General features: G+C 40.8%; 1 protein-coding gene across 1 annotated transcript; it reads left to right on the plus strand.

Moving 5' to 3' along the window:
• The first annotated feature begins 225 nt into the window (after nucleotides 1-225).
• LOC119411550 (vacuole membrane protein 1) lies at nucleotides 226-11,223 on the plus strand. The gene is made up of 8 exons (XM_037678505.1): nucleotides 226-256; nucleotides 788-996; nucleotides 1,212-1,343; nucleotides 4,512-4,592; nucleotides 6,842-6,958; nucleotides 8,160-8,221; nucleotides 9,594-9,693; nucleotides 10,094-11,223. Exons 1-8 carry the CDS (start codon nucleotides 226-228, stop codon nucleotides 10,235-10,237), a joined length of 876 nt encoding a protein of 291 aa, XP_037534433.1. The 3' UTR covers nucleotides 10,238-11,223.
• Nucleotides 11,224-14,021: the final 2,798 nt, after the last annotated feature.

Here is a 14,021-nt window from a genome sequence, read left to right on the forward strand (position 1 = left end):
ACTCTCTCTGACACAATGACAACACTCGAACAGTGCAAATTTATACACTTTCACAAATCTAAATACAATGGTGCGTGTGGTGTCATCACGTTGTGCTGGTGCTGCAGACATCCTTGTCACTAGTTTGTCATACAAAAACGGCATCTTTCATATCTGAGTTATTTCTAAGGAATGGACGATGCCCGATATTTAACTTTATCGCTAATATCAACCGATACGGATACCATGCCGATAATATCGTGCATCCCTATTACAGGTGGCTGTGCGTAACCAGACAGCCTTCTAGTCGTGTGTGTGTGTGTGTGTGTGTTTGACTCAGCTGCAGTCGGTGTGCATATCTGCAACAGTGTACATATTGTCTGCGTTCAACCATTCAAAGCTGGATTATATGTAATTACATTTAATGACGGCATATTGCAAATTAGAAACCTCATCTCAATCAAATTCAAGAAGACCACAAATTGCAGCCTCCAAAAAAGTGATCCTAACGTTGAATTCACTTCTTTTTAGTTAAAGATTTTGAAATAAGCCGGAATATTTAAAATAGATTTATAGCAGGACAGTGGATTAGACAGTTTTGAATGCAAGTGCCAACATAAAGGCCACGTTTAAAAATCTGTAATAACGTGGCTGTATTTGAGGGAAGTGATGATGATTTATAATAAATAGGAAACTTCTTGTACTCGCCTGTCCCAAGCAACAATATGTTCCAAATCTGTACTTTTTCTTTTTTCTTCCATGGTAAGCACTTGACATTTGTCATTGCGTTGGTTTATTTATTTTGAAGTATGTCACTGTCTCCATCTGCCTATACTCTTTCTCTCTCAGGGTCCTCACATAGCTTCAGTGACCCTGGCAGCATACGAGTGTGGGTCCACAGACTTCCCAGAGCCCCCTTACCCAGACCAGATTGTCTGTCCCGATGATGGAGGGTTGGAGGGCAGCATCTCAATCTTCTCCATCATATCAAAGGTCCGCCTGGAGGCCTGCATGTGGGTGAGTAGTACCGAGTAAGGATTCGACTGAGTGGTCAAGACATGAACATCTGGATGTTTTGTGGACAAGTGTGGCTGCCTGACAGGAAATGCTGTTGATCTTTGTTTTTTTGTATAAAAATCAAAGTAGTTGCACATGTGAGAACTGTGCTGTCTTTGTGTGGGTGTGACGTAAACCAGTGTGAACCTTTAATGACCGACGCTGTGCATGTGTAGGGTGCGGGCACTGCCATTGGAGAGCTGCCTCCGTACTTCATGGCGAGAGCAGCTCGTCAGTCAGGAGCTGATCCAGACGACGAGGAGTATGAGGAGTTTGAGGAGATGCTCGAGCAGGCTGAGGGTGCACAGGTCAGTGGTACACTCGTGAGGAATCATTCAAAGCAACGCGTTCAGGCAGTTTAATACACTCGCTGGCAAAAACGAATGTTGAGCACCAGCGCGTTAAAGTCCCAGCTGATCCCGCTCATGAGGAACGATCAGGAGACCTGGCTGGCCACAGGCAGGCCATAGACTCGTACTGTGTGGACAGCTGGTGTCTCGGTGGCACAAGTTTTGCACACGTTAGTCATTCGTAGAAATGTAGATCCAAATTCCTAATTTGCATCATTCTCCATCTGCACCCGTCCTTGTTCTGGTGGTAATGATAACCAAAACATGGCATCGGGAGACGGTTGGACTAACCGATGCCTGTTGAGACACGATGACGTGGGGCGCTGTAAGTGGACAAATACTTGTGTGGATGGCAGAACTAAGTGTCACAGTGATCTTCAACGCTTGGTGCACAGTACAACGATCCATCCTGGTGTGGTCCGTTTTTTAAGTAACCAGAACCTTCATAATGTGTGTTCCAACACATGTACGACCCCACACACCGAACAGCTGCACATCACGACTACCTGACCTCGTGCAAACCCACAATGTGACATTTATCAAGTGTTTGGGGAGTGGCGGCACAGAGGTTAGAGAAGGTGGGCCTGTGATCGGAAGATCGTCGGTTCAAGCCCCGGTACCAACAACATCACAAATGTGGGTGGGGTAGGTAAACGCCCCCACCCTCATTCGTCCCACTCTGGGCCCTTGAGCAAGGCCCTTGACCCCCATCTGCTCCCTAAAAACATGTCTCTCTTGAAAATGAGTTCTTGTGGCTCAATGGGACTACCTGGATAAATAAAGAGTAAATGGAAAAAAAAAAAAGTTAATGCTGTTTAATGCATCTGTGAATATTTTTTTCATATTTGAGCATTAATAACTATGAAGGTCTTTTATTCTTTGATATTCTCTTTAGCTCAAAATGCTCCAACATTTGTGTTTAAATTGTTAAACAACTTTGACTCATTTTACAAATTTCCCAAAGAATCAATGTCTTGGGTTCTCAAACCTTTTGGGTTCAGGGACCCCCTCCTAACCCTCACGTTTATTAATTTAAAAAAAATAATAATAATGCAGGGATGTCAAACCCCCCACTTACAAAAGGGGGCCAAAATTAAAACCTTTTTCAAACTAAAGGCCAGTTTCAGAATCTACATTAATTCAAGTTGGATACCCGACATCTTTTCTTGGTTGCAGGTTCCTCAATAAGAGTTTGTTTGGTCTCATTTGATGTTTTCTGTTGCACTTTTGACATCATAATCAAAGATTACTGAAATAATTAGTGATAAGTGTTTTACATTTCTAATAACATCTTGGGGGGGCAGATAAGATGTCAACGAGGGCCACATTTGGCCCCCGGGCCTTGAATTTGACCCATTCTAATGCAATGAAAATATGTGTGTAACAAATACTTAAGACCTGTTCTTTAATGGTGTTAATACATTATGTATACTTTTTAAACATGGGGTATTTTTCATTTAAGACTCACTTAATTAAAAAAAAAATTAATTTAAATTTCCAAAAATTAGTTTTGAGAAAATTAACAGCATCAAAAACCACTTTACCTATTCACATAATGAACATAATAAATGTATTGACACTTCTTCAGATTATTGCAGAAACCTGAACAGAATCATCACAGCAGTAGTCGGACCAAGTGACAGGGCTTCATTTGTAAACTGATCAATGCTGGAATATAAGTAGTGGGGGGTGGGGGTCTGGGGGTCCTCCTCCAAAAAAAAAGTTTAATAAATTAGATGTGATGTCCTGCATTTTAACGGGTTATTAAACATCTACATGCATGTAACAAAAAAAACAAACTATTTTTTGTGGACCCCCAAGCACCGCCTCGCGGACCCCCAAGGGTCCGGGGACTCCAGTTTGAGAAGCCCTGGTGTAAAACGGCACATTCACACATTTCTTGTCTTTGTGCAACCATCAGCCCAAACTGAACCAGCACAGATGGCTGATCTCCATCTTTGTGGTTTCATTGTAGCTTTGATGTTCTCCACCCAGTGTGATATGATCCTTTTTAATTTCATAATGCCTGTCTGAACATGGAGCCACAGGTGGCTGGTTGGTCGTAGTGAACATGTGACTTCAGTGAAGCCCCTCCCTCCGTGCACTTCCAGTAAATGTGTCTGTCTGTGGGTGAGTCACTCTGAGCACAACTCCCTCTTTAATCATCCTCTGGGCTTCGCTCTGTGTTTTGCCGCCCTCCATCTCTCTCCTCACCGACCTTTAATTTGAATGACAGACTGTCAGGAACAAAACGGGAGGGCGCTTGGATCACATGCTGAGTCAGCAGAACGGACCTTAAAGACGTTGTTGGCATTGTCTTCATCACCTAACCCTTCCTTGTAATGTGTTTTCTGAATAAGGTGAGGCAGCCAGGCTTACCTTAGTTTCAGGATGTCTCCACCTGCATTCTGCCCTGAGAACGTCTTCAATTGTGGGAAGAAATGGAATTACTAAATAAATGTCACATATTTTTGTTCGTCTTAATAAAAATCATTTCTGTAACGAAGAAACAGTTGAGGTGAGCATCGTTACGTTCCACTGTATTATATAAATATTTATTACTGTATCTATGTATTTATAAACTAACGTGCTAAATATTTGTCCCTGAGGAACTCCTTCAAAGAAATGCCTCTGCAGGAATTCCACCGTGCAGCTTACCTGCTGTAACACTTCATCACTGCGCTTCCCACAAACACAAACATTGTTGTTTTTATTAACATTTACAAGGTGCCAGCTTTTAAAGCCTCTTAATTCTCTTCCTGCATCGCCTGTGATCTTTTCCAAGAAACCAGACAAGTCACCCCCACGGGCAATCACAAGAGCTGTGGCCATCTTTTTTTCTTTTTTTTTACTACACAAATTTTAGTAAAATGCCACAAGATTGACCAAATATAAAAGCTGCCGTGCTCAAGAATAGCAGGTTTTTATTTTTACCACAGTGTTCTTACAGCAGCTTAGTTCTTGTTCTATCTTACAGACAGGGCTGCTGTTGACATGAAGTGCTGTACTCATTCTAAAGGAAACCTACACGAGTCTACATTTAAAAATACAATCTATGACAAATATGCCAATCATGTCTGACCGCAGTAAAAATTAATGCTTTTTTAAATTTTATTCTTTTTGCAGGACTTTGTCACCAGAGCAAAACTGGGAGTCCAGCACATGGTGCAGAAAGTGGGCTTCTTTGGTATCTTGGCTTGTGCCTCGGTGGGTAAAACTCATAACTGAAGGTATCTCTGAGATGTTTTACTTACAGAACCCAAAACTTCCAAAACCCAAAACTTTTTCAAGTGATCATAATCGGTAATTGTTCAGACTTTCTGTAGGTTTTGGCGTTTTATTTCTTAATTGGACTTGATCTGTTCCTGCAGTCTTTCGGTTTCTTGTTTTTGACCATATAAGCAAGTTGTGCATCGTTGCGTGCTTAAAAATGACGAAGGATGCGTAAAGGTAAAAGTCTGAAATACCTAAATCAAATGAACACTACCTGAAAGTCGTGTATTTAAAAACTAGAGAAACATCCGTCAAAGACCTGACCGTAGATGCATTTCCTTCAGCTGATCAGCTACTACAAGTTTTCAGCTAGACATCTTTGAGAATCACCTTGTTGTGGCTAAAAATGGTATTTTGTGTCGAACGGTTTTTGATTTGTTTATAGATTTGTCTTGGCTGCTGGTAACTAAGTGCCTAAAGATCTCATTTAAAACTGGTTCTTTGCCAAGTTTTGTGTTAACATCCCTGGTCCAGACGTGAGTTCAGGAGAATTTCTGAGCCTCGGTGATTCATGGGGTAAAGTTAAGCTGTTTAAACAAAAACATTCTTCTGGAAATGGTCGGGTCCAGTTTGAGAACGAGTAAAAAAATATTTTTTTAAAGTGTGTGTGTGTGGGGGGGTGGGGTGACAGCCAAAGTAAAAAAAAAAAAAAAGCCTTAAAAAAAAAACTGAAGAGTACCATAAGTTGTCCACTTGAAAAGATTACAAGAAAATTTGTCTTTATTAAAAACAGTAACTTAAAGAAATTGTCATTCCCTGTGAAAATGCAGTGTGAGTGCTTGTTGCAGAAGAACTTGCTGAGAAACCGGTTTAAATAAGCAGATATGAGCACAAAAATTAGGAAATTAGCTCAAAAAGTTTAAATTGGCAACAACAAAAAAACTAGCTGAAATGGCAGAAAGAAGCTTAAACTACCAGAAGGAAGTGGAAGGAGCTGTAATGAGCTAAAAAATGTGGAATTAGCTGATAAAGCTAAATTTAGCACAAAAACAGTAGCTGAAATGAGAGAAAAAGTTGAAACTAGCAAAAAAAAACACTAAAAAAAAAACAAGCTGAAAGCTGAAGTCGTAGCAGAAAGAAGTTAATTAGGCTCAAACTAGCAGAAATTACACAAAAAAACATGAATTTATCTGAAAACTGCTGAAATGAGATTAAAAAAGCTATTAAAAATGTTTTTTTTTTTTTTTAAGTTGCTGGAAAAAGTAGAACAAGCCTAAATTAGAAGAAAGCGGAACACGTTTGCTGAAAGAAGCAGAAATGAACACAAGTGAAACTTATCTGGAAAAAAGCTGAAATTAGCAACAAAAAAAACTGCTGAAAAGTCGCTTAAAAAGCTGAAAGAAGCTGAAATTACAAGGATGTGGAGAGAGCACATTTTGCTGATTTAGGCTGAACAACGTTTAAATGAGTGCAAAAAATATGAGCTGAAAAAGCTAAAAATTAGCAAAAAAACAAGTTGAAACTTGCAGAAATAAGAAGCATAAGCTGAAATTAGCAGAAAGAAGTTAGAAGCAGCACAAAAATGTTGTACTTGGCAGAAAGAATCTGAAAGGAGCACAAAACAGCTGAATTTGCTGAAAGTAGCTGAAGTTGTTTTTAAATTTGCACAAGGAAGCTGAAAGAAGCTGAACCAGAACAAAATGTGAAAGGAGCAGTAACGGGTTGTAAACAGATCTAAAGATTTGAAGGATGTGAAATGAGCTCAGTTCATTTTCTATGAGGAAAAAAATGGCAGAAAAGGCTAAATATTTCAAAAAGCTAAAGTTGCACCAATACCAACAGTCGTAGCAGGATTTTCCTGAAAGAGCTGAACGTTTGATAGGATTTGTTGAAAACTGCAGGACGAGAATTGCACAGAAAAACGTACAGAAGAAAAATGGATGACAATAGTGTGAATGCTTCATAAACATCCACACAATAAAAAGCAATCGAGTTGTCTAACAAAGAAAAGTCGGGTCCTCTGGACAGATTCCTCTTTACTGAAACGTTTCATCTTTTATTCTAAAAACGTTTCAACAAAGACTCCGTCCAGAGGACCTGACTTATCCTTGTTACATTTATCTACTTGCATCATTGAGCATGCATCAGGACATGCAATTAAGTTGTATTTGTAAATTTTACTTCCTACTTTGACTTAAATACTCACTTCTAAAGAAAATCCTAACTCAGTGTATTTTTTTCAGATTCCCAATCCTCTCTTTGACTTGGCTGGAATAACCTGCGGACATTTCCTGGTTCCCTTCTGGACCTTCTTTGGAGCAACTCTGATCGGGAAAGCCATCATTAAAATGCACATACAGGTCTGTGAAGGCGTTTCCATTTAACAAACCTTGCTGGCACGCACTTCAAACCTCTTGACTTCTGCTGTGATTCATTGTTTCATGTCATCACAAAGCTAACTAACTAAACCTAACTCTATTATTGCATTTGAAAAATACACATTAGGGAAAAAAGATATGCTGACTCATCCACTTTGACCAACCGTGTGGGAAAGATCAAACTTTGAGCTGAGATCATGAGCTGGTTCACTGTGAAACCCCTAACTGAGCACTTTACTGATGCTTTGGTTCGTTTCCAAAGCTGTAGATGAAAGGTAGGACACTTTGAGGAAGCTTTAACAGTTTGGCTTTAAATAAAATGTTACCAGATCATAAAGATTTCTTAATTACGGAGGACAGTGTTGAGTCTGCCATCCCAGTGACTAATACAAGCCTAAACATGAGGGTCTGTCTGTTTCTGGGTGACTCGCTAGCTATCTTTAACTAATTTAATATAGCCATCTCTTGGTGGTGGGAGCCAATGAGCTCACTCCAAGACCTCTCAGACAAAGGGCACCTCACGCTGCTGGGGGTTATGGCTGTGAGAAGGAAATGGACCAGACTTGAAGAAAAGCTGCAGGGGAGTTACTTTAATTTCTTACCTTGAACTTGTCAGACATCACAAGATGGGATCCTATCTGATTTTGTCCAGGGGGATGTGTCATGCTTTTTAAAGTTGATTAGTTTTAAAACAAGAAAACTGGCAGACCCACCCCCAACCTACCAGTTTTTCCACTTTGGTCCCCTGCAAACCCCCACTTGCAGCACACACAGTTTAGTAGCTTCATGCCACGTTTGAGTTTTGTAAGGAGTGCATCTGTGAACACAGGCAGATGTTCGTCACAGCTGTGCCACAACTGAAGACTTGAGGACTCTGTGACATCCTCTAACCAGCAGTTCCCAACAATGGTCCTTGAGGAACACCATCCTGCATGTTTTAGTTGCTTCCCTGCTTTGACACACCTAATTTGAATGAATGGGTGATAGACAAGTAATTAAATCACTGAATCAGGTGTGTTGGAGCAAGGAAGCAACTAAAACATGCAGGATGGTGTTCCTCAAGGACCAGTGTTGGGAACCACCTACATTATTAAATTCTAAAATCCATAGACTTGTTTTTTATGAACAAAGTAGCAAGCGTTATGGCTTATTCATCTTTCTTCTCCACCCCCCACCCCCACAGAAACTTTTTGTCATCATCACCTTCAGCAAGCACATTGTGGAGCAGATGGTGTCACTGATGGGGTAAGTGTTCATGGGAAATAATTCAGTTACCATGTGAAGTTTTCCTTTGGTTTTGTGGTTTGTAATGCATCACTAAACATTCTCAGATGCCTTTTTTTTTTCTTTGGGAATGACTGATGGGGGATCCTGTGTAGGGGGAAAAATGCCTTCACTGTGGGGGGGTGTATGCATGCATTTTTATTTTTTTTTTCCTAACAAAGGTATTTCTTTACCACCACCCCAGGTGAAACCAATCTCTGTGGCCTCAGTGGTCAGGAGGCTGAGGTCACATTCGAACATGTTGATCTGACTCACCAAGTTCAGTTCTGAGTGAGATGATGGCCTGTTCATGGGAGAAACATGATCCTAATCACTAAAGGCTTCAACTTCTTAGCTAATCTAAGACTAGGCTAATAAAGCTCTAATTACCAGAATAAGTCGAGTTTGTGTTCTGACCTGTTGGTTTTCAACATTCTGAGAAATCGGTTCAAAGTTCAGTCATATCTTAGATTTTTGGCTGTTATCTGGTCATCCATTAAATGCAAGATAAAGGAAATAACCTTATGTAGTCAAAAAAAACAGTTCTCCTGGGAAAATTCAGCTGAGGTTCTTTCCCATTAAATGTAGCTAGCCTGTGGTGACTCGCTGTGATGTGTATCAAAGATGCTTCAGTGCTGACTCGGTTTTCATCAAGTGGGAGAGATAACACCAATGACTCAGATTTAGTTTTTCTTAACATCAGGAGTTACCCTGTCTCCATTTGGTGTCATCTCCTGTTTTTGCTTAGTCTGGTCAAAACTAGACATGTTTGTATCCTCTCAGGGGACTAACATGAATCCCTACAGTGGATGGTTGTCTGTGACCTGCTGCTTGTTCTTCTTATGCATCATGAAGAGATTCTCTTCAGCTGCATCTAATCTACATGTGAAACTGTATCGCCAATATTTCTGACTTGAAATGTTCATTATGACTGGTCCCCGAGTCTTTCACCCAACCTAATAGGGACAATAACCCATCCTGATTTGCTGGCTGTTTCCACCATGATGGTGGTAAAGGTGATGACATCATGCCGACTCACTTCCTGATTAGAGAGGCTGACACACTCTTCTGGAGAAGTTGGACTATAAAAGGAGGACTAAAGAGTTTCTGCTTCACTCCTCTCTGCTGCCTGCTCCTGCTCACAGTAACAATTAGAAGTGGTGGCAGCTGCAGCAGGGGGGCCACTTGTAGGATGGGGCCTTCAGCAGCTGCTGCTCGGATGCTGCTGGATCCGTCAGGGGCTTCTCTGAGCTTGGGCCTTTTTATTTTAAGGGGCTAAAATTGAGCTTCGCATTTCTGCTTTTGAGGGGTAAGTGACTTAATCTTTTTTCTTTGTCGCTCTCGTTTATTTTAGGTCTGTCCCTAAAATTGGACCAGCACTCCAGAAGCCCTTCAGTCAGTACCTGGAAGCACAGAAGAACAAGCTGCACCACGCTGGAGGAAGTGGATCAGCTGTAAGAGCTCTGTTTCTCTTATATATCTCTGTCAAAACCTTAACTTTTTTTCATCTTACAAATTTAAATTGAACCAGTATGAACTGGTGTTTTAATATGAGACGGCTACTTTATGGTACTTTCTGAGTTTTAAATATTTTTGTAGTAATTTTTGAACTTCAAGTTAAATGAAAGTCATTGCTTTCTAGTGGACAAAATGTGTAACTCAAAATTTCTAAAAGATGTCACTTTTTTTCCCATATATATTTTTGAACTGTGTTTTTTGAGGGATGTAAATTGAAACTAATCCGTGCATTGTGTTTTGCAGTTTTTATACCTGGCTGAATTTTTAATGTTACTGCACTTGCATTTCTTAGTTTGATGATTAAGCGCCCGTTCATTCAAACTCTGGGTGTTTCAGGACGACAACTGGCTGTCGTGGGTGTTTGAGAAGGTGGTGCTGGTCATGGTTTGCTACTTCATCATCTCAATCGTCAACTCCATGGCTCAGAGCTACGCCAAGAGGTTGCAGCAGCGGAGGCACTCGGAGGAGAAAACCAAGTGATGATGGCGCTCGGGGCGGCGCCACCATCCAAGTGACTGCTGCTGCTGAGGCAGCTACTCAGCTTACCGACAAACCTCACCATCATCCATCCTCAAAAAGGCTGTTGGGAAAAAGGAACAACAAAAAATGACTTTTTTTGCAGGGAGAAGGGCGTGTGTGCGTGTGCGTGTAATTGCGCGTGCTGTTGAGGATGTATGTTTAACAGTTTCTTAAAGATTTGTAGTTCTTCCTGTTCTCTCTGCGTGTGAACAATGTGACTGGTCCTGCTGCTGGTCTTAACATGTTACTTTAACGTTAACAAATCTGCTCGTCGACCTCAAAGTGCAGCCGTGATCCGATGGTAACTGCCGCGTCGAGGGCAGCGCCCATCACATGCTACGCCTTATGCAAGGATGGGAACGCCTGGATTCCCTCGGATATAAATCTTGACTCATTTACTTGATTTTAATTTAATTTTGTAACCGTTCTGAATGGAAATAGTTGATTCTTACAATGTGCTGCCAAGATAACTGCAACTGATGTTTGTTTTCATGTCTTTATCCGGTGAGACCTTTTTATTTTAAGTGCTGTCAGTTTCAAGTAATGAGGATGAAGAGGAAAAAAAGCAATATCAACTTAAAGTAGGGAGGTAATATTGGTTTGCACATTGTGTAAATATGTTAATATTTCTCTGACAGTATGCTTGGTTGTGTTTCTATTCCATTCGTTGACAAAGATATGGGTAAAGTGGCAATGTACTCTGAATAAATGGTCCCATTTCTACTCTGTACATTTAGGTCAAACCTTGGATCAGATCATCTATAAAACAAGAGGAAAAATGACGTTTTTCTAATGAGTCTTATTTGGTATTTTCTTTTATTAATGCTCATTTTGAAGACGCTTCTTTGTTCCTGTGTCGACTACAGAGCTAATGCCTCTACAAGGTAAGTGATGGATTTCACAAAGTATTTTATCTTTTTAAACTGCGTTGTGACCCTCCTAGTTGTGGCTAAATTTGGAGTTTGATGCTTTTCAGCTCCACAGTTTCCAGTTTATTCTCATGATGCTTGAATTTGACTTTCAAAGCTTGGATTTAAACACAATTCTGGATAAGATGCTCTTCAAAACTCTTACTGGAGTTTATTTTTCTCAGCGTCACTTTCTCGCATCGTCAGCTAGCTTATCAGACTGGTGTTGGCAGTGACGTTGGCATGGCAACAGCGGTCTGTAAGCTGGCAGAAGTTGTGGCCCTTCAGCTTTTGAAATGTCAAAATGGCACCGTGTATTTGTGGATGCATTCATTGTAATGAAATTCTGCTTCCTTGTCCTGCTTCTGTTCAGTGCCCTGACACGACCTCTGTTGTGACTTGGTGCTATAAAAATTAACTGAAGTGTCTGTTTAGTTTTATGTCAAACCTACAACCAAGTCGAAAATAAAGTAATAAATGACTTGATGCGTGAGCATTTTTCTTTATGTGCACGGTCTTTAACTGATCAGAGTTTGACTGAGTTTAATTTTCCTCATTTCTTTCACTTGATAATGTTCTGGAGCTTTTCAATCCAAGATCTCAAGTAAATGAGACAGTTTGGTAAAGTATAGGCATGTTTAACACTGGAGTCAGTCTCGATCCCACCATCACAGACATCTACACCTCCAGATGCAGGAAGAGGGCCACCTGCATCATGAAGGACCCCACTCATCCAGCGCACACACTTTTTGCCCCGCCCCCCTCAGGAAGGAGGTTGAGGAGCATTAAGTGTAGAACCACTAGACTGAGGAACAGCTTCTACCCTGAGTCTTAGACTCATGAATCTCTAACCAGAATAATCACTTTGGAAGAATTAAAAAAAACACTAATGACACTTCAGGAACGTCAAACTCACAAAGGGGGGCCAAAATTAAAACCTTTTTCAAACTAAGGGTTGGTTTCAGAATCTACATTAACTCAAGTTAGATACACAACATCTTCTTGGTTGCAGGTTCCTCAACAAAAGTTTGAATGGTCTCATTTGACATTTTCTGTCGCACTTTTGACATCATTAATCAAAGATTACTGAAAAATATTAAGTGATAAAAGTATTTTACATTTGAAATATCATCTTGGAGGGGGCAGATGTCAATGACGGCCATATGGCCCCTGGGCCTTGAGGTTGGCACGTGCTAAATGGAGATTTAACACTTTATCCATGCTGATGATTTCTTACCCATAAGCTGCTATATTCATACCATCTGCTCACAAGACTCATGTTCAGGCTGCTGTTTAATACACCATATTATTGTTTAATGTATATCTTAAATCCTCGTTTTCCTTTTTTATATTTTTGGGTGTAACTGGGACCTTGAGTACACAATTTCATTCCACCTCATGTAGCACATGTGATGTGAATGACAAAGAACCTTGATCTGCTGTTTCCTCTTCAGGGGTTACAACAAAATCATCTCTGTCCTCTCTAACTGCATCCATATATCTCCCCTTTGTCTTCTTCCTGGCAGCTGCATTTCTAACATCCTTCTACCAATATACCCACTGTCCCTCCTCTGGACATGTCCAAACCATCTGTCTGGAGTCACTTGACCTGGGCTGTATCTTGATCTCTTTGTTTTGACGTGTTTCACTCCAGCTGCCTTTCCTGACACAACCCTCACCTTTACCTGGGCTTGTGACGAGCACAGGAGATACTTTGGCTTCTACTCACTAGTGGCTGTTTTTATTTATTTTGCAGTATTAAAAGGACAAAACTGAAAACAGCTTTCATTTAATGATTTTATTGAAGAAAAAACATTTTTTTTCAATAATTAAAATAAAACAAAATGCCAAAGTTTAATAAAAGCTTTATCTAAAAAAGTTTAATCTGGTCCTCTGGACATTCAAAAAACAAAACAATCAAAAAAAAAAAGTAGAAACGTTTCGTCTCTCATCCAAGAGACTTCCTCAGTCTGAGGTGCTGTTTTCAGCTCTGTCTCTTAAATAGCACCTTCTCAGAGTGGATCAACCAGTTTGCTGCTGACAACCAAAACCAGCTGATCACATGATCAAGAAGGACCATCAGCCTAACAATGGATCATTAGAACACTGATGGCTGTTTACTATTCACAGAGGGCTGAGTGATACTAGCAATCACAGCATTGTAAGAGGGGGACAATTGAACAGGTAGGCCTCCACCCCTGTTTAACGATGGACGGTTTCTTTTCACAAAGATGGCCTCCTTTACTCCTCTCTCAAACCATCGTTCCTCTCTATCCAGGATGTGAACATCTTCATCCTTGAAAGAGTGACCGCTGGTCTGGAGATGAGTGTAGACCGCAGAGTCCTGGCCTGATGATGTTGATCTTCTGTGCTGGACCATCCTTTTGGCCAGTGGCTGTTTAGTTTCCCCGATGTAAGACTGATCACCCTCCTGACACTGAACAGCATACACAACATTACTCTGTTTGTGCCGGGGGACTGGATCTTTGGGATGAACCAGTCTTTGCCGTAATGTATTTTGGGGTTTAAAAGCCACTGGGACGTTGTGTTTAGAAAATAAACGTCTCAGTTTCTCTGATACTCCCTCAACATACGGAATGACCACTGGTCTGGGTCTGGGTTCCTCCTTTTCACCTGATGGCTGACTGGAGTCCTGTTTGGGTTTCTTCTCTGCTTTCAGGAAGGCCCAGTTAGGATATCCACATTGCTCTAGAGCCTGTCTTGTGTGGGATTTCTCCTTCTGCCTGGCTCCTGAGCTAGTGGGGACGCTGTCTGCTCTGAGATACAGAGTCCTGATGACTCCTAACTTGTGCTCCAAAGGGTGATGGGAGTCAAAC

The sequence above is a fragment of the Nematolebias whitei genome, chromosome 6 (genome assembly GCF_014905685.2).
Source record: "Nematolebias whitei isolate Nwh7 chromosome 6, NemWhi1, whole genome shotgun sequence".
Classification (NCBI taxonomy): Eukaryota; Metazoa; Chordata; class Actinopteri; order Cyprinodontiformes; family Rivulidae; genus Nematolebias; species Nematolebias whitei.